At 33.6% G+C, this 20,232-nt stretch overlaps 1 protein-coding gene across 6 annotated transcripts in view; it reads left to right on the plus strand.

Annotated features, from left to right (window-relative positions):
• Nucleotides 1–20,232, plus strand: part of LRCH2 (leucine rich repeats and calponin homology domain containing 2) — a 42,497-nt gene that overhangs the window by 13,280 nt on the left and 8,985 nt on the right. Inside the window, exons 2-21 of one of the 6 annotated variants that reach the window (XM_035324191.1) lie at nucleotides 380–524; nucleotides 1,350–1,476; nucleotides 2,805–2,910; nucleotides 3,021–3,157; nucleotides 3,366–3,499; nucleotides 4,554–4,644; nucleotides 5,682–5,793; nucleotides 6,106–6,203; nucleotides 6,305–6,372; nucleotides 6,570–6,674; nucleotides 7,463–7,540; nucleotides 10,098–10,166; nucleotides 11,915–11,963; nucleotides 13,390–13,506; nucleotides 15,280–15,324; nucleotides 15,767–15,817; nucleotides 16,916–16,973; nucleotides 18,287–18,399; nucleotides 19,554–19,691; nucleotides 19,976–20,053. In XM_035324191.1, coding sequence (XP_035180082.1) covers nucleotides 380–524; nucleotides 1,350–1,476; nucleotides 2,805–2,910; nucleotides 3,021–3,157; nucleotides 3,366–3,499; nucleotides 4,554–4,644; nucleotides 5,682–5,793; nucleotides 6,106–6,203; nucleotides 6,305–6,372; nucleotides 6,570–6,674; nucleotides 7,463–7,540; nucleotides 10,098–10,166; nucleotides 11,915–11,963; nucleotides 13,390–13,506; nucleotides 15,280–15,324; nucleotides 15,767–15,817; nucleotides 16,916–16,973; nucleotides 18,287–18,399; nucleotides 19,554–19,691; nucleotides 19,976–20,053 — 1,919 coding nt within the window. The remainder of the gene's footprint in view (nucleotides 1–379; nucleotides 525–1,349; nucleotides 1,477–2,804; nucleotides 2,911–3,020; nucleotides 3,158–3,365; nucleotides 3,500–4,553; nucleotides 4,645–5,681; nucleotides 5,794–6,105; nucleotides 6,204–6,304; nucleotides 6,373–6,569; nucleotides 6,675–7,462; nucleotides 7,541–10,097; nucleotides 10,167–11,914; nucleotides 11,964–13,389; nucleotides 13,507–15,279; nucleotides 15,325–15,766; nucleotides 15,818–16,915; nucleotides 16,974–18,286; nucleotides 18,400–19,553; nucleotides 19,692–19,975; nucleotides 20,054–20,232) is intronic. The other 5 variants (XM_035324192.1, XM_035324193.1, XM_035324194.1 and 2 more) reach the window with 5 other exon arrangements.

Here is a 20,232-nt window from a genome sequence, read left to right on the forward strand (position 1 = left end):
ACTTTAATGACACGGGTTTTGATAGTTAACTGATAATTTCCAGGATTCAAGGTCATATTCCACTTGAAATTTTTTAGGCTAATAGAAGATGGACAAAAAATATTTTGTTTCCTTTTAGGTGTTCTTAATTATTGGTAATACATTTTCAAATTCCTGTCATTTTTCTATTTTCTGTTTAAGTGCATATCAAATAACACTATTTTAGTATTTTAAGTCTTTTTGGTAAATTAATTATATGCTGTAGCATCTGGTAAAACTGAAGTATTTTACGCTTACTTTACACCTTAATTTTTAGGAGCATGACAAGAATAACAGTGGGTTTTCTAATCTTATTGCATTAAATTTTTGACTTAAAGGATTTTTTTTCTTTTTGTTCTAGATCTTTCAAAGAATAGATTTACTGAAATTCCTCCTGACGTCTGGTTGTTTGCACCACTGGAAACTTTAAATTTGTATCATAACTGCATCAAATCCATTCCGGAATCTATAAAAAATCTACAAATGCTTACCTACCTTAACATTAGGTGAGTAATGCTTTTCATTTTTCATCTTTATATAATTTGCCTCATTGGAAAGGTGAAATCCTCCTTCTTTATGACATAAAGTGCCCTTTTGCCCACATTTTTGCTCAGGTAGATAAATATTACTCTGTTTGCCATATGCTTGGTGTTTTAGAGCCAGCAGTTCTTGTTGCTTCCTTTATGGTAAAGGAACTGACTACATTACGAAATTTCCGTCAATATACTACAGTAGCTGACATTAAGGAGAGTTTAGGAAGTTTTCCTTGTTTTTAATGTTATGCTGACAGACTGTTTTTTACTGTTTTTGCAGTAAATGTTAGTAATGTCAGTCTGTCAGCATAACAATTTTACTGTTCTTAACAGTCAGATGGACACAGGTCCATCATTATTAACCTGAGCCACAGTAGTAGTGACAAGATGCAAGATGAGCGGTACCTCTCCATCAAAATAGGGGTGTCAGTGCACAGAGCTTCGGGATTGTGAGTTAGAATTTCCTGTGATACTTGTTTTTGTTTATGGTTGCATTTGCCAGTGGTGGTTGTTAATTCTTTTAACAAATTTCTCCGTACGTTTTAGCATTGGAAAGTTCAGTTATAGTACATTCTCATTTATTCAAATGAAATGAGGACCTAAACTCTACATGTGTGACAGAGGCTGTGTCTGGGACGGAATTTATGATGCTTAAATTTAGGTGAAATTGTGGGAAAAAGGTGGTGAGTATTTCCTGGAATAGGAGAAAAGTTGTAGAATGTGCATCTGAGACTTACCATCAGGCTTAAAGAGAGTATTATAATTTAGCCTTGTTTGTTCGTTTTTCTTTTTTTCAAGTCGAAATCTTTTATCAACGTTGCCAAAATACCTGTTTGATCTTCCACTTAAAGTTCTGGTTGTCAGTAATAATAAGCTGGTCTCCATTCCAGAAGAAATAGGAAAGTTGAGAGATCTAATGGAGCTGGTAAGTATAACTATGAACTACTATATGAAGTAAACTTGAACTATAAGGAGTTTATTTATAGTTTGAGAAAAATACTAATTTTAAATACAGGAATTCAAAATTAATTCAGTCTTTAATTCAATGATCTCAAATTACAGACAAAATAGATGTGGAAGGGTTTCAAAAATGGGAATAAACACAAATCAGCATGTTAGGTTAACTTTAATCTTAAGTTCTTCATAAATAAAATTGCTTTTCAGATTACTTCATTTGAATCCCCGTTAAAAATGATGTTTGTTTTTTGTTTTTTTTTTTTCTTTTACAGTCATCATGGTTCTATTTATTTTTCTTGTATGTTCAGGAATCTTTTAGCTGGAGAGTTCAACTCTATTTACTCTGTACTCTTAGTAAAAGTTACACAGTTCCATCATTGTTGTCCTGTTCTGTATTTCTAGTGTCTTCTACTCTTCTCTTTAGAAATTCTATATGCTTGCTTTAATGTTATGGGACTTCAAGGTGGTAAACACTGCTGTTGTTTATAGAAAGCGAGTATTTTTCAGAATTATGTTATGGTGTTTTTGGCTTATTTTTTCATAATTGTCACACCAAGAATGCATGCTTGATGACAGATTCTGGACATACCAAAGAGTTTCATTCCATTACCTGTGTCATACCTCTTTAGAACACACAACAAGGAGTTTATATAAATTCTTAAAAAGTTGACAACCAAGCCACATGCTAGAAAGATGGTTTTAAGAGAGGCATTCCACCTCCTTACTGAGTCAGAAATAGAAAAGGTTAGACACTGGGTTTTGTTTATATCAATGTGGTTGTTGATTCAGTATGGACCAAAACTCGACTCTTGGCAGAAATAGCTGTACTGTGTGCTCATTTAATGTAGCATTGTCACCCTCTAGTGCTTGAATCCAAAAAAGTTGGTGAACCTGCTATTACACTTAGCAAATTTTCAGTTGCATTGGTTCAAGGTTTTTAAGGAAGATGAAGAATTTTTATGAAAGAAGCAAAATGTAAATAATTTGCCTGCAGTAACACAAGAAGTTTGTAGCTGTCATGGGAAATACACCCGGATCTTCTGTTTCCTGGGGTACAGTTTAAATCTCAAAACCAGTCTTTTGTTATTTGTTGCTTTAACCTTTTGAATTGAGTTCCTGAAACATGAATCTCTAATGAAGAAACTAAGATCTGCTGTGGTGGTATTTCCAGGTGTGGATAAAGCAAAGGATTTTTTTTTTTTTAATATTTTTTTTTATAGCAGCTCTGATAGCAGTTTTCCTTTGATTAATTTCATTTAAAGTGTTCAGTTAATTTATTCATTATATTTTACCTAGGATGTCAGCTGTAATGAACTTCAGGTTCTTCCTCAGCAAATAGGAAAACTGCAGTCACTTAGAGAATTAAACATAAGAAGAAATAATCTCCATATGTTGCCAGATGGTAAGCTATTTATCATCTTTTTTTTTTTTTGATGTAGGTAAATTAGGTAAAGTGTTAATTAGATACCTTATTCTTTTTTTTCTTTTTTTTTCTTTTTTTTCCCAATACAGAGTTAGGAGACCTTCCCTTGGTAAAGCTGGATTTTTCTTGTAATAAAATCACAGAAATTCCAATTTGTTACAGAAAGTTACGTCATTTACAAGTAATAGTTTTGGATAACAATCCAATGCAGATACCACCAGCACAGGTTAGTATGAAAACGTTCTGCTTCAGTAATTTGCGTTAGGATCTTAAGAAAGAGGAAGCTGTTCTAAGTTAATACCAACCAGGTTTTCATTTTTTAGCTGTATTTCTGCTAGCGGGAAGTTGTAGGCACAGGCTAATCACTGTAGGAAGTATTTTTGGGGTGCATTTTCAAAAGACATGCTATGTAATTAAATATTTTTTGTTTCCAGATATGTTTAAAGGGTAAAGTACATATATTTAAATTCCTCAGCATTCAGGCATGCCTCAGAATAGATAAAAAACCAGATTCCTTGGATCTTCCGTCACTGGGTAAACGAATCCCTTCCCAGCCACTCACAGACAGGTGAGTAATAGATTTTTTTTTGTTAAATGTCAGTGAATTGCTGAGGAGTTTTTGATTGGATTGCTCTTGAGGTCAAAAAGTACAGTATACTTTTTTGGACATCTGTACTATATACCTCTTGAGTAATTAATTAAATGGGAGTGCTCATGTATCTTCTGTGTTTGGTTGACTTGCCATTAATGACTATATGAAACAATATTCTTTTTGTCTATTTGCCTAAAATGCTGTGTGCTACTTGTGGCACTCACTGGGCTCAAGGCCAAAGGAAATATTAAAATTATTAATAAAGCTAACACAGAACACTTTGAACCATCAGATTCAGTCCATGGTCTCAGGCAGCCGTGCCACTAGGGAATCAGTCCACAGTGTCCATGGAATGCTTCTAAATGCTTGTAGAAGCTGTGGTCTGCAACTGCTTCCTGAAAGCCTGTGCTACTTAAGACCTACAATTAAAATGTATTGCAAAAGGAACAAGGTCAAGGGTATTATCACTGTTCATCACCTTTGTAGTAGTGAGAATTATTTAATTAAACTTTTCAGATGATCTTGATTAAAAGCCAGGCTCCAGTGTGCAGTTAGAAAAACACACCCTGCTCATGCTGATGGCTTTCTGTCTTTAGAAGGCATACATTTGGATAGAATATTGCATAGCTATTAATACAGGTTTAAACCTGTATGACTGTCTAATAGGAAATATATTTTCTACTAATATAATCCATGCCTGCCATTAGAATTAAAAGGATTGGTTTTAACAGTAATAGCTAAATTTTCCAAAAAATACTTTTGAATGAAATAAAACAATTCTGAAATTGCATAGACGTGGAAAGTATGATAATTGTTCTTTCCTCCTTAAACTTTTTTGAGACTCTTTTTCTTTCTTAAACTCTTGTAGGTTAAAAATTTGTTCTTTAGACATGCGGTGTTGTGCAAAAATTCTGTACTGGGAACCATAGATGGGTATATAGAATCTATATATTTTAAAGGATGCTTATTTTCCTTTACCAAAGTTAAGCTGGTTTCTTTCATTCCTTTTTTTTATTATTGTTTTATTAAGCAGCATAGAGGACTTTTATCCCAATAAAAATCACGGACCAGACTCTGGCATTGGAAGTGATAATGGGGATAAAAGATTGTCCACTACAGAAGTAAGTATTTTTTTTTTTTTACTGCTGATTTTGTCTAACTTGTTTTATAGATTTTGTTTTCCTTTTCTCTTTTGTCTAATTTAAGAAATGTTTAACTAAGTTGCAGTTAACATCCTTTGGAATCTGTACAGATGAGTTTAAACCATTAGACTGACATTATCAGACATATAAATTATGTATTGTTTTGAATTTTCTGGTTAAGTTTCATTCCTCTCCAAATCTTACACATTTTCAAAACTGAATTGTTATCTAAATAATTGTTTGGATCTTTTCATGCATAATGTGTGTAATCACGTTGTCCTCAAAGGACAAAACTTAATTAATGTTTGCTTTTGTTATTAGTAAAAAGAATATAGTTAGGAAAATTAAAATATATTCTATCTAAACTTAGTAATTAAGGAAACTACGACATATGTCAATTGAACCTGAGTTTTGTATATGTTAATAATCTGTTTTCTTGTTTAAATTTTAAAAAGAACTTCTGGATGATCTGCTAGGTCTAAAGTCATAAAAATTCTCACAAATTATTTATTTGTAGAAATCTAGATTAAGCAGCTGTAAATAAATGATGTCAATACTGAATAGTGAGTGCAGTATATATATATATTTTACTTTTAGAAAGAATCATTGCAAATGCAGAGTGATTAAATTGAAAACTACAACAAGGAATATTACGAATGTTTAAGCAAATTCTAAATGATGGGAAGTGAAGCTGTGATTTTTTTTCAGTAGTCTCCCTTCTTGGAAGCTTTAGATAGGGAAGTACTTAAGTACAGATTTATTAGCCCAGAATTGACCAGAATTTATTAGACCAGAATTGGACTAGAGCTCTTTGAACAAAATACTGTATTTCAAAGGAAATTGTAACAATTACTTTAAAAAACAAAAACACCACAAAAAAAAACGCGAGTTGATTTTTTTTCTGTCTTGGGAGCCATTCCTCATGATAGGGTCTGTTGTATTTGTGGTTTATTAGCAAATCATATAATAATGTGATCTCTATGCAAGTTCTGTATTAAATATGACTGTCTTTGCAGCCATCTGATGATGATACAATCAGCCTTCACTCCCAGGTATCAGAATCAACAAGAGAACAGACATTGAGGAATGACAATCATGTAATGGGAAGTAAACTCGATCCACAGAAAGGTAATATCTGTTGTGCATCTGTCTTTTTAGGTAACAGAATTGCTTTTTCAAAGGTAATTTAATTTAAGAAAACTGCACAGAATTATATCATGGTATATTGGAATTTTGTTTTTATCACTTCAGAAAACAGTGTAATAAAATAATAAATAGAGAAAGGAAGAAAAATATTTCTCTAGATGAAGAAAGGAGACATGATTTAATTGTATTATCTTTATCTGTCATTTTTCATATGTACTTCTGACTCTGAGGAGTAATGTTTGGTTGAGAGAGCTGTTAATATTATCTTTTCTCTTCCTTATCAATCCTCACTAGACCAGGAGGTGTATGATTACATTGATCCAAATGCAGAAGAGGGAGCTGTTCCTGAGCAAGGAGATGTGCAGATTGGGCCATTGCTGTCCTGTATCAAGGTAACATAGATTGATTAAAAAACAAACAAAAACCACATACTAATTCAGCAGGCTTTTTTTTCCTCATCTCAAGTCTAATTCTATTTTTCATCCTGTGTAAGGAACGGGGAAAACATCCTGAGAAATCCCAAAAGATAGAACAAAATGAGGACTGGGGAGATGAAAAACGGTAAATCTTTTCAGTCTTTTTTGGGAAGGGTGGTTTTGCTTTTAAACACCATTGAGGAAAGAAGTCTCTTGTTGAGCAGAGTTCTCCTTGGATGAAAAAAATGAGCATATTGGAAGAGCTTCTTACTTCTTGTCCAAGCAAGTTTCTGTGTCTTGCTTTGCTGAAATCAGGCAAGTCACTAACGTTTAATTTTTCAGACTTCAGAAAGAACAGCTGCTGGCTGAAGAAGATGATGAAATCAAAGAAGTGACTGACTTGAGAAAAATAGCAGCTCAGTTACTGCAGCAAGAACAAAAACACAGGTATTAAAATTAATGTGTTCTTTAGCCTGGAAGAATTTGCTGGGAAGAAGAATGAAATCTTAATGCTAACATGTTTTTTTATTAACAAAACTATTAAAAATGAGGAAGAATTTTGAATTCTTATTAAAAGAATAAAATAATCATATTTTTCTTAATTCTGATAGCTATTTATATTGTGTGTGGATTTTGTCTGGTTAATTTTAATATTTCTTGGTTATCTAATCATTTGAAATACCAAGCCACTCCTCTTCTGAAGTACTGCAACTTGAATTTTATTTTTGTTATACTTTGTTCTATCTCAATGCAGCTATCTTCTTAAAGGTTTTACTTTATGTATATAAAGAGCGATCTTGTAAGTCAAATTTTACTTCCTAGTTTGGCTTTAAAGCTTTCTTATGTATCTTTAAATATATGGGGACAAAATCACCTCTGAGATAAAACTGTAGGTATTTGCAATTAGTAAAACATAATTTAATTCTGATTTTGAATCCATAGTTTGTGGGTTTATAATTCCTTGCCATGAGCAATTCTGAATTGTACCAATTGTGCCATTTCTGAATTTGTGCAAAGTATGTACAGCATGAGTAAGCAGAATTCTCAAAGCGAGCATCATTAAATAATTTCTTACTAATCATATTTCTGTTCATTCAGTGTGTTTTCTTTTAATATTATGCAGTGTTTCTTTTCTTTTTGCTTGCTATGCTAATGACTTCCCTGTCCTTTCCCATCAACCTATCCTGCTTCCTTCTTCCGTCTTTGGCTTTGATGTATATGAAACATGAATGCAGACGAAGGCCATTAAGCTATAGAACTTCATTCAGTGAAAAACTCTTCCAGAGGACAAGGGCAGCAGGACGTGCATCAAGGTATAAAGTGTTTGTAGAGCTTCAGATTTCCTAAGATAAAATGTGGACAAAAGAAACAGTTTGGGCCATTTTTTTAAAAAACAAAAGCAGAAAAAATGGATTGTCTCAGCCTAAGATTTTGTTACCAAAAATAAATTGCAATGCACTTTTATTTGAAATTAAATTCTGTTTCAGGAAAATACTTAATTAGACAGCTGTCCAAAGCACATTTAAATGACTCCAAACTAGAAATTTATCTTCCTGTCCCTTTGGCATGCTTTATCTTCATTCTTTTTGTTTTGTTTTTATATGTATAATAGCTCAAATACAGAACCTCAGAGGTTTTTTTTGTTTGTTTCTTTGTTTTTTTCTTTTAAAACTTCTAGGTTTTAAAGTCATGCAAGTTCTTCTTATTCAGGGGACTTAGTATGTCCATCAGTATGTCATTTGATTGATAATCTGTCCAAATGTTTTTTTAATTGGATTTGATAGTGTATGAATGAACACAATGGCTGGACTCTTTGCACCATTAGTGCCACATTTAAGGGAGCATAATTTCAGAATTTAAGCTACTTGAACTTTCATCTTGCCTACTCAATTTAGTAGTGGATTTTCTGGAAGAGAGATAGATCTTCACTACAATGTTTATTTTTTCTCAGCTAAATAAATTATTTTTCCATAAATTCTGTAGTCTATAATTTTGTTAATTCAGATTAATTTTATTTACTTTTTCTTCAACTAAAAACCTTAAGTTACTTGTTCCATAGGAAATCCAGATTTCTCTGATTGGACTAATAACTGCTAATCTGACAGGTACTGACTTTCCCATCAATAATTTTCAGTTTTGAAATGGGAAGAGTCAAAAATTATTGTTTGCATTTGTTTTCTTGTTTTACAAAGTATTAAAATGTATTTAAAATCATAGGAAAACTTAGCTTATTATGATCTCAAACATAAATTATATAAATATTTCATATACATGTTTTTCAGCCAAACTTATTCTGTTTGGCTTTACTTTGGATAGGTTTTAATAACATTTCATTTAATGATCATGAAAGTCAAATAGCCTTTGTTGCATATAATCACTGAATTTATACTAACGTCATTTTTGGTGAAAGTGCTGCATCAAAGTGCTTAGGTGACTCAAATTTCTAGTTCTTTTAAGCACATTTTATCTTAATGGCCATATATTGCTACAGTTTCTCTGAATTTCTCATTGTCTTCAGCTAAGGAGATAAGGATAGATTGAAATTCACTGTAAAAATGACTGTAAAATGGCTGTCTCATGATGTTTGAGACATCATATGCTTTGAATATTAATTTTTGTGAGACTTTTTTCTGGTAATAGTGTAATTTAATTCTGGAAAGTACACTTTAAAGTTGTTTATGAAGACAATATAGGGAGCATATGCTGCCGTCTGAATTATTTAGTTGTTTTACAAGCTTAACTTATCTTAATGCTATTAAATTGAGGTTCACACAGTCAGATTTAAACTGCAAGTGAGATAACTGAGCTCAAAGTTACGACAATATTTAGAAGTCTGAAAATTAATACATCATTTAAAGTTCAATGTTTTACTGCCATATCTCATGATAATGAAATATAAAAAGGTGCCTATTGTATTTTACTGTCTTCCACTGAATTGCTGGTTTTCTTCTTGTTCTTCCTGATTCTTGATAATTTCTCTATATAATTCAATGTAAATATACTTTGATCTCAGTCCTGCACACTATGAATTCAGCGTTGAAATGTAATGTTGATATTCCCAATAATTCACCATTAATCATTCCAGTTGCTATTTAACATGAATCTTAATTGAAAATGTGTTCATGATCAGTGTGGTATTTTTAACATTTTAAACATTCATAATAAATACCTCATATCACCTTCCTGTGTGTGCACATACATGCTGTTTTTTCCAGATTAAAAAAAAAAAAAAATCTGAATCTGTACTTAAGTTTAGGCTTTTTTTTACTTATTTAGAGTTAAGGAAAATTGAATTTACACTGGTTCATTAGATTTCACTTAGTTCTTAGCTTGCATTTTCCTACTCTTTTCCTCCATTTTTCAACTCTTTTTTTTCCCCTGACTTTCCTTTGCACTGCCAGTCTTTTGTACTCAACTACCCTCTTACCTTTTGGTATTGACTGACTGATTTCTTGTGCTCAGTCTATTGTTTCCTGTCTGCTTTAGTTTGACCGTCTTGTCTCTTCTAATTTTAGTGAACAGTGAGGCCTGTTGGTATATATTTAATAAGAAAATATTAAAAATTAAAAGTATGTAATGAGAGAAGAGGAGACTTCATTTTGGTTTGGATTATGTGATCAAGTTTTACTTAAAAATCAGAACTTGAAATATTACAAGTGCTGAAAGCTACATTGCTGATTTGAACGGAAGCAGGATTGGGCTTGGATTTCATATATGTATATTAACACATACGTATTCCAGCTTTATGGAAAATGCCACCTTAATCTTCAAACTTTTTTCTACAGGAAAAGTTATACTGTGAAAGTAATACATATTCGAAGAAAAAGATTTAACTACAGAGCTGTTGAATAAATATTTTTTTCTTTATAGGCTTCTTAATCATTCAGCTTCAGTAAGCGCAAGGAACAGGCCAAAGCAGCCAATGGACTCTGAAAAATGGTATTTATCTACTTCATCACAGCTTTCAATATTTTATTAAATTAGTTCTGATATTTATTTTATGTTGTTACTGCCATCTTTTGTCGTAACGTTTTAATACAAGATGAATTTCAAGTTACACAAATTATCTGTTCCAAACCCAGTTTGGCTGTGAATCAGGTAGACAAAAGCCATAATTGTTGTTGGTGTTGCTAGACAGTACTGGAATGATAACTGTTCTCTACAGTTCTCTGCAGTTCAGGTACAGTTCAGAAAAACTTTCATTGAAACAGAGAAGGGATACTGAGTAAATCTTTCAGTGTGATGCATCCTATTTTGGCTATCTTTTCTCCCCCGGTTAGCTGCATTATTAAGGGGTTTGTTGTTTATGTGTTCTGTAGTTATATGAACAGTATAGTAACTACTGGTCATTTGCATTTGGAGCTCGAGAGTCCTCACTTAGAATATTGTTCCTGTTTTTTGGGATTCTGTCACCTGTTGTAGTGCACAGTGCTGTCATTTTACCTTTTTATTTACCTTTTGCTGTATCCTTCGTGAAACAAATAGTTATGAGACTTTTTTCTTAGAAAATAAGCAACAACAACAAAAACCAATTCAAGCTTGTACACAAGATAAGATAAACGTTGCAATTTTTTTTCTTGTTTTTATTGCACTGATAAATGGGAATTTCAGTCCCTCATTGTTTAAGTAGCATATAAAGAGATACAAAGGCTGCCATATCCCTGAAGAATTTACACTTATAGACCATGTCAGAGCTAATAGATACATACGTATCAAGAGCAGAACTAAATTATTTATTGTAGCAGTTCCTGCAATTCTCAGTTGAATAGCATATCAAGCTAATGGACATGATTAGACTAATGTCCTATGCCTAACAGCTTTAAAAAACAGATTTATTGTTTTGAGGCAAACAATGAAGAACAAAGGAAAAGGAATACAAAGTAGCAGAAGCTAAGAAAAGAAGCTTCAATTTCTGTGCCTAGCTGCTTTCAGAATTTCTAGGATTTATCATAATTGCACACAGTGCTGTGTCATTACATTAAATCCCCAGCTGTTAGTCTTGGTATACTACACAGCTTCTAAGGCTGTTTTCTACCTTAGTTGTCAGGATGTTAATGAAATGGTTGTTGGTACGTTGATAGAAGTGAATTTCACAGAAAGTTTTACTAAGTTTTGAAGTGACACCAAGTCTAAACTTTTCTATTTTCCTGAGAACTTTAAATAAGCTCAGGTACTGTTCCTGTTCTAGAATCTGTGAGATTTTGCCATTTCATTATCCCATGTTAAAATGTTTCTCCTTTCCCTTGTTAGTATAAGCCTCTACTTTGCTATAGAGAGCTAAAAGTGAAATGAAGGTTGAGTCTTCTAAACACTGAAGACCAGGCATTTTACAGCTTTGAACAAATGTTTGGATGGTTGCTTTGAGAAAGAAAACAACGGAGGTGCATTTCTGAAGATAAATCCACATTGTTAAGAAAGGGCTGTATCTGAATAAAGCATTGAATAAAGTAATGTGGATGACACGTCAGCATGCTGTAAAGGAGACTGAAGAACAAATTGAGGTTTTGCTTGCATAGCTCATACTTTTTAGTCACATTGTGGACATGATTTACAGCTAGCCAAAAGAAATGTTGCAGAAAAGCTGCATGTTAAGTGATCACTTTTTAAATATTTTAAAGTAACTTGATCTTGAAGTACACAACAATGTAGTAATAAAATTTCATAATGTCTTTCATTTTAATTTTTAGTGTCTCAACAGATGAAGTCAATTCTCCAGTGTCTCCATACAGCTGGCAGGTAAGTAAACATAAAAGTGGTAATAGTTTTGTTTGCTTTAAGTGGTTGTTTCTTGTGGAAAACTTCTGTGTTAATTTGTTTGCTTGCAAACATGGTTATTGTATGTGTATAATTGTGGTGGAAAATAAAAAATAAATTCATAGACTTCAAGATAATTTGGCTTGTGTTACATAATGCAAGCCTTTTTAAGAGGATGTGGTACTAGCTGTAAGATCTTGAGACTAGTGAGACATAATTTTACTTTTTTTGTATTTCTTTGCATATACATTTTTTGATTAACATAATAAAAGAAGCAGAAATAAAGAAAGAACATTCATCAGTTACTTAAAATTGCCAAAGGGCCTGATACTCTAATATGAGGAAATCTTTGGAAATACAGTTTTTCGGTGTTTTAGCCTTATTGTGAAATGGCCCCTTCAGATTGTCTGCAGTCAGCTTTCGTAGAATAGAAATACATATTCATTGTTGTTTTAAGAATAAATCATAGAATGGCGTGGGTTGGAAGGGACCTTAAAGACCATCTAGCTCCAACCACCCTGCCATGGGCAGGGATGCCACCCACCAGATCAGGTCATCCAGGGCCCCATTCAACCTGGCTTCAAACACCTCCAGGGGTGAGGCATCCACAACTTCTCTAGGCAACCTGTTCCAGTGCCTCAACACCTTCTGAGTGAAGAATTTCCTCATAACATCTAATCTAAATAACCCCTCATGTAGTTCAAAACTATTCCCCCTTGTCCTGTCGTTATCTGTCTGAGCAAAAAGTTGCCCTCCTTTTTTATAAGCCCTTTGTAAGTATTGAAAAGCTGTAATGAGGTCACCCCAGAGTCTTATCCTCTTCAGGCTTAACAGCCATCTTTTTGGCCCTCATCTGGACCGGCTCTAACAGGTCCACATCTTTCTTGTGCTGGGGCACAGATGTGGTTGCAGTACTCCAAGTGGGGCATCACAAAGGCAGAGTAGAGAGGGACAATCCCCTTTAGCTGTCTCTGTCAAAGTATTGTAATCTTGTAGGTAGGAACACCACACAAGTACTTAATAAATAAATAAATAAAATGATCCTAGTCATCCTTCCTGTTCAGTGAATATTCAGATTGAGAAATTAGATGCGCTAGTGGCTTCTGACTGGCTCTTTGAAATTATTTATAGTAGCATTAGATGGCTTCCTAATGTACCTATGAATGTTAGGCTTGGTGCAGAAAAGGATGTTATTTTCTTAAGAATTATTTCACAGTTCATTTTTCCTGTATGAAATGTATTTCAGAAGAAAGGAGCTTTCTAGCAGAATCACCATTAAGGTAACACTTCTGTGTCGTAAAGTGAAATGAAAGAGGCCAAGAATTTATAACTGTAGTTTATAATAATTTCTGATAATGCATGCAAGGTGTGTTTACCTTTTATATAAAATACTTCTGAACTTTTCTAGGCACTGGAAAATCAGAAGGATTCAATGGATGAGCAGCATTGGCCAGAAACACAACCGGTGATTTGGCAGAATGAAGAAAGGAGGAGAAGTAAACAAATTAGAAAAGAGTATTTCAAGGTAATGCAGGGTAGGGTGATGGTGGTGACTTTTTTGTCTTGGGTACCTGGGCTCTTTCTCCTTTGCAAGCAATGCAAATTGTTGAGAATGCAGGGAACTGTGTAACTAAGTAGAAGCAAGGAAATGTCATAGGTTGTACTGCTTTTAATTTTTATAGTTAAGCTGTAACTTTATTTGAATCTTTTGAGTTAAATAAAATGTATTATGTATTATGTATGAATGTATAATAATAGGGTAATGTGAGAGTGCGGGAAAAGGAGGAGAAAAAACTCCACTAAAACCTGTGTTTATTAATTATAAGAAAGTAATTTGCAGTTGTCATCCTGTGAAGGTAGAAACTAATCTTCAGTAATTGGTTCTTTCTCAGTTTGGATCCGGTTTGAAGGATTTTTTTGTAGTCTAAGTCAGCATGGTTATAAGAATGATTTATGCATGTTGGTTCTCACTGCATCAGTTTGCATGTAAGAGGTTTATTTTCTCTGTATTGATTTTCCTGTTTGCAGTGTGTATCATTGGTCACCAGATGTCAGTCTCTGCTTGTTGTAGGAAGCTAATGCAGCAGCATCAAATAATTTTTTTGTAGAAGAATAGAATAATTCTGACCAGTGCTAGGCTGAGTTAAAATTACATTTAAATTGTGAAATTTGTTTTTTTTTGGATATATGCCAAATATCTTTATGAATTGCTAGGGAATTTAAAAGAAAATCTCAGGAAAAATAGAGCATGCCATATAACTTAGATATATTCTTGCAATTAAAGTAGCTATTAATATACCCCCCTCAAGAGTTTAGGGGGTTGTATCTTAACTTTAATTCTTATGACCTTCTTTCCAATGTTTGCATCCTTAAATTTATTTCACCCTGCAGTCTTTGAGGGGAACACGACAAACTTCTAAAAGAGAATTCAGTCATTTTACTTGTTAAACTATCCATGTTTAATGTGCTATTCGTACAGAAGATTTGCATCAGTGATTTCTCATCACTTTAAATCTGTGATTAAATACTAATGCAGACTTCAGTTCTGAGCTTTGTTATAGAAGCAGGTACCCGAAATAATATTTCATACAACTCTAGTCACGTCTCAAAGGGAAATTAAGCTTTTGTATTTTTGTATTTGTATTTTGTATTTTTGCTAAAGGGAAATTAATCCTTTTTGTATTTTTCTTGTTTTGATCTCTCCTTCATTCCTATTGTACTTCTCAGATAATCAGGAAGTGCGGCAGAAGCAATGTGTAAAAAATCCGGCAGAGCTCTTCTGTAAAAGCAGTGGTTTTAGATAAAAGTATATGATCAGGCTTTGCAGATGTAAAGGAAATCTTGCCTTTTTTAACTATTTTATTTTATTTTTTTTTTACATTGTCAGGTCAATCTAGCCAAGTATAAGCAACTTGAAGAGCTGCTTTTACAGTATGTTTCTGTATGTAACTTTCATGGGTTACACATTTTTTTTTCTAGCAAAAAATGCATGAGAGGAACAGTTACTCAGGTCTTCGCACTTGGATAAGTCTCATATGTAGTCAGTTCACATTATAAATGTATTTTTGAAATTATCTTATTCTCTCAGCAATGTAGTTCTTGAGTAACCTAGGAACTAGATGTTCCTCTTCTGTGTGTTTTTTTTTTTTGTGTGTGTGTTGTTGATTATTTCTGTAACATGTTTTTTTCCCTTCAGCAGCTTCAGCAATAATAAGTAACATCTGAGTGATATCAGGCTATTTAGTTCAAATGAAAAACATATTTCCATTTTAAAGTAATGATTGTATGTGTTTTGCAGTATAAGTCTTCCAGAAAGAGTTCAAGTGGAAATGAAAATGATGAGGTAAGAAATGGTAATTGCGTAAAATATGTAAGAAAATTGTTTTGTTTATCTTCTAGGAACACTTACGAACCACAGTCATGCAACAGGTCTGTGCGAACAGACTTTGCATTCCAAAGTCATTGTAGAAATAAGCACAATAAATATTATAGCCTATTTGAAAAAAGCCACCAAGAACGGTATACTGGGGAAGAGTAGAGTAGTTACTTGCTTCAGTAATAACAAAGTTAATTGAGCTATCAAGCAAAGGCAATATAAAAGTAATATTCTATATAAGCAGTGAGCAGTTTCCTTGCCTTACATATTTTTAAATTCAGTTGCTATAAGTTTGTGCCATATTTGACAAATGTTGGATGTCTCATGTATGGTGTTTTTCATAATTTCACATTTTCTTGTTAAATCATAATTTTCATTTTATAATTCCATCTCTTTGGTTTCTTTTTAGCAAGACAGTGATAATACTAATGTGTCCCCACAGTCTCCTGTGTCGTCTGAGGTACAAGTTTGTGGTTTTGTTTTTCATTCAATAAACATTTCTTTGTGCACATTACTTGTGTCACCAGGTTTCCCATGCAGATAAAAAGCTGGTAGTTTCCTTTGAAGCTGGAGTTAGGAATATTTCATCATACTAAAAAGTCAAAAGTAGAATCGGAGATGTGTATCATAGCTTATTTTTACCTTTGAAACTATCTGATCTCCTGGATTCTTTTTTTTTTTTTTTTTTGACTATTGTGAAGAAAGATGCATTGTTTTATCTCCATTATTTTTCCTAATGAAAACGGCTAATTAAGATAAATGAAAATTGGTGTATTTTCTCGTTGTCCCTATATGATAGCTGCTTAAAGGATTTCAAGTAAAACTTGTCTTTCAGTGTTCTGTACATCATAAGGAACCCTGATGTACTGACACTGCTTAAGCGGTTTCATCCTTTATGGTTGTCTGTCACCTTTGTTATACAGCTTTACAGTTTCATTCATCAGTTGCTTTCCTTTTTAAGGAATATCCATTTATTTTCACTGTGATTGCAGTACTCTAGTCAGCTATAAATAAGCCATGCTAAAGATTAACGTTTCTGCCTGATGTCAAAAGGGAACCTAAGAGAGTGGAATGAGTGGCACATCTCACAGAAACAATGAACTGAGTTGAGCTAAGAATAACTCATGTACATACCAGATTACTGAGTGCATCTCCCCTTTGTAGATGGTGACATGAGAAAAGCATGATTTTCATAATTGAAAGTAAACATTTCTTAAGAAATTCAGTGCAAGGCATTGTGGAAAATAGTTGTATTCACTTACATCCGGCTTAGAATTCAGTTCACAGAAAGTTTTGTTTGAAATGTTGTGGAATAGATGTTAATCTTAGATTTTAGTTAACCTGGTGCTGCTTTGTCTTCTTTGGTAAGATAATTTTATCTGCAGTTAGTGAGTTTACTTGATTCCATTTACTTCATAGTATCCACTTCAAAGCAGTGTTTTACAGTTCAGCAGAAGAGCTTTATTTTAGGCAAGAATAATTTAAATGCTATTTTGATGAAAACAAATGTTAATTATTGTAATAAATGGAAGAAAATTGACTTTCTCTCTTTTAACAGGATTATGAAAGGACAGATAGTAACACTCATGGACCGTTCGGTCTCAGACCAAGGTCAGGTAAGCTGCTCTTCTCTAAGATAGCATGAGGAATCAGATGTTTATTCCCCGGGATGGAATAGATTATAAGGACAACAGATGGATGAATTGAAGTGAATGTGAAGGGAGACCACAGTACAGCATTTCACTCAGTGAACTTAACGTAAGCATAGTACTGGAAAAGACATGGTTTCCCAAAGCTTATGTCTAATTATTGAAAGTCCCCAGAGCTGCACAGTTATTTTTTTCTTAAATGTCACTAACTTATTTTCTGCATGTTTTGTCACTGTCAAAGAACAGGGAAAGAGTATTCAGTTATATTTGAAATATGGCTGAGGCAAGAGGGCTTCAAGAGAAGTAGGTTTTTGTAATTCATCCTCTAAAAGGATGCATGGATCAGAGCTTTGAAAGGAGTCGTATATATTAGTGCTTTGTCTTGGAGGTATTTTCCAGCCTTAATGATTCTATGATTTTTTAACACTGCCATACCCCCAGAAGACAGTTGTATCAGACAGGATTATCTAGGTGATGCAGATGGCACCTTCTGGGCCTTCAAATAATTTGTGACTTGTAAGCAGTTGCATGAAACTTCTGTTCCAGAGAGAGTTAGGTTAGTTGGATATACCTATATCTAGCAGTGCATGTCTAGAGGTTTCTGAGTTATATACATCCTAGGCTGCAGGAAGATGCATAATTGAGAGGACCAAGCAGACTTGTTGAACTTTTCAGCCCATTTCTTCTTTGTGCAGTAGGAGCGATGGCCAGCTCTCAGCACTGACACAACAGGATCCATTTTCCTCAGTTGTAAGAGAGAGCTGAATGGCATTTTTTTTCTTAATTAAAACACAAGATCCTTGTGTTTTTTAGATGTTTACAAAGACATTGTAGGTGAGGTGCAATTGTATTTTTCTGTGCGAAAACTACATAATCTTGTGTGTAAGGTCAGAGCAGTGGCTCCACAAGAATATCTTTAAAATTTCTGTGATTTTTTTGTTGTTGTTTTCTAGATGTCTTACTAAAATCCAAACTGTTAGAAACAGTAAAAGTATGTTCTAAAGATGGAAGTACTGATTTTTTTGCTCAAAAGCATAGGGTAAAATACTTGAGGATACAATGGTATTGCTATGGAGGAATTTTTTTGCAAGGATTTTATAAAATACAGTTGTTATTTGAAGGGTTTCCAAGCATGATGAATAGTAAAGTGAATGGTAGCTAGAGTATTTAGGAAGAGCTCTGAACTTTTGTATAAGACATTCCATGTTTTTCAGTTAGTTCTTTTAAAAATAAATAAATAAATCTGAATTCTGAAAATGAACTTTGCTAATGTTCTATAGCTTTCAGCCGTGCATCTCGCCAGGACTATGGAGCAATGGATCCTGGATTTACAATGAGGAGGAAAATGGAGCATTTAAGGGAAGAAAGGGAACAAATAAGACAACTTCGCAATGTATGTACCATTGTTTACGATATGGGTGCAGTGTATTTAGTTTGTACCACAACTCAAACCTTTGTAATAAAAGCCTGAAAATCATTACGGATATACAAATGTGTCTCTGTAGTGACATTTCTTTCCAAGTAATTTAACAGGCTCCATTATTACTATTTTTGCTCCAACCAAAACAGGAACCAGGAGCTAAGTGTTTTTAGTTTAGGAAAATGAAATGAAGAATTAAAGTTTTTTTTTAGGTTTTTGGAGTTCTTAGGGAGACCATACATCTGCCTGTGTGTGCTGCTATTTGACGTGAGATTTGAAGAAAGCTGGTCATAGTCTTCTGAATACTCAAATGCTTTTTGAGTGTAGAAAGTTGCTACAAATTGCATAATACTGAATAGAATCTAAGTGTCAGAATTCTGGTAATTTTTTTTTTCTGCCCTATATAGTTCTGTTCTTAAGGTACTTAACAACTGTGGTTGACTAAATCTACCATGAATGATAAATACTGTTTTAACAGCTCTGCTTTCAAGGACAGTACTAACTTTACATGTGTCTTTGGAGGCTGTTTCTGCCCTGTCTGGTCCACTTCCTGAGCTATTAAAGCTTGTTGCTGGAATGGGATAAAATGTTTTCTACTTCCTTTCTCTAGCAACACAAGTGTGGGTACTTCTTGGCCACCCTTTCCTTAGCTATTTTAACTGCTACTTGCATGAATGGCTTTACTTTAGGATTGTGACTTCATCAGTGGTTGTGTTCCCTCCTCCTACTAAACTTGGATGTGATTTCAGCCCACAAATTCCTCCCACTAACAGCTGATGAGGGATTTAGCCTACCATTTTGCTCTTAAATTCTGTGCTTCCCTATGAGTAGTGGGTTCATCATAGGGCTTTGAGAGTTCTGTCACGGTAGTTGCCGGCTGAATGTCTGTCAACATACATGGCTGTGTCATTAAAAAAAAAAAAAAAAAGAAAAAAGAAAAAGCAAAGGTAATTATAAGCTCAATGAAGCAGAGAAAAGTATTGTACTAAGTGAAGAGTGGATTGGTTCCATTTACTTCATGATAATATTAAGATGCCTTTTTAAAACTGCGTGCTTTAAAATACAGTCGATTTAAAATTAATAATTAGGTAATGTTGAAAGTAACTTACTTATGGGCTTTTTAACAGAATCTTGAATCAAGGTTAAAAGTAATTTTGCCAGATGATATTGGAGCAGCGTTGATGGATGGAGTAGTTCTTTGCCATTTAGCCAATCACATAAGACCACGCTCTGTTGCCAGTATTCATGTACCATCGCCAGCAGTGGTGAGTCATTTATCTTACTTTTGTTGCACCTTACGTGAAAATAAGCTTTTGAAGTTCAATACTAAAAAATCATGTATCATATTTGCTGTATTAACTGGCTACATTCCTCACTTCATTTTTTTTAAGAAGCATTAAACAAGGCTTAGTTTAGTTTAGCTATTTTCTTATACTTGAATCTTCATTTAACCTTTTCTAGTTTCTGTTTAAGTAACTGTTACTGAATTTGCAGAAATATACAGTCCTTCACAAATATGTGATGAAAATCGAATATCCTGTCTTTACAGCCTAAACTCAGTATGGCAAAGTGCCGAAGAAATGTTGAAAACTTTCTTGATGCTTGTAAAAAATTGGGTGTTCCACAGGTATGCTAATTGTTTTATTGACTAATATAATCACAGAAAGTATGTCAGCAAATACTGCAGTTGATTTTTTGGGGGGGGAAGGGGGCGGAGGGGGGGGGGGGGCAGAAAGGGAGCAATAGTGATTATTACACTGACCAGGGAACTTAAAGGTATAAAATGAATTTGTCTCTCTGGCCTTC

Source organism: Oxyura jamaicensis, chromosome 4 (genome assembly GCF_011077185.1).
Source record: "Oxyura jamaicensis isolate SHBP4307 breed ruddy duck chromosome 4, BPBGC_Ojam_1.0, whole genome shotgun sequence".
NCBI lineage: Eukaryota > Metazoa > Chordata > Aves > Anseriformes > Anatidae > Oxyura > Oxyura jamaicensis.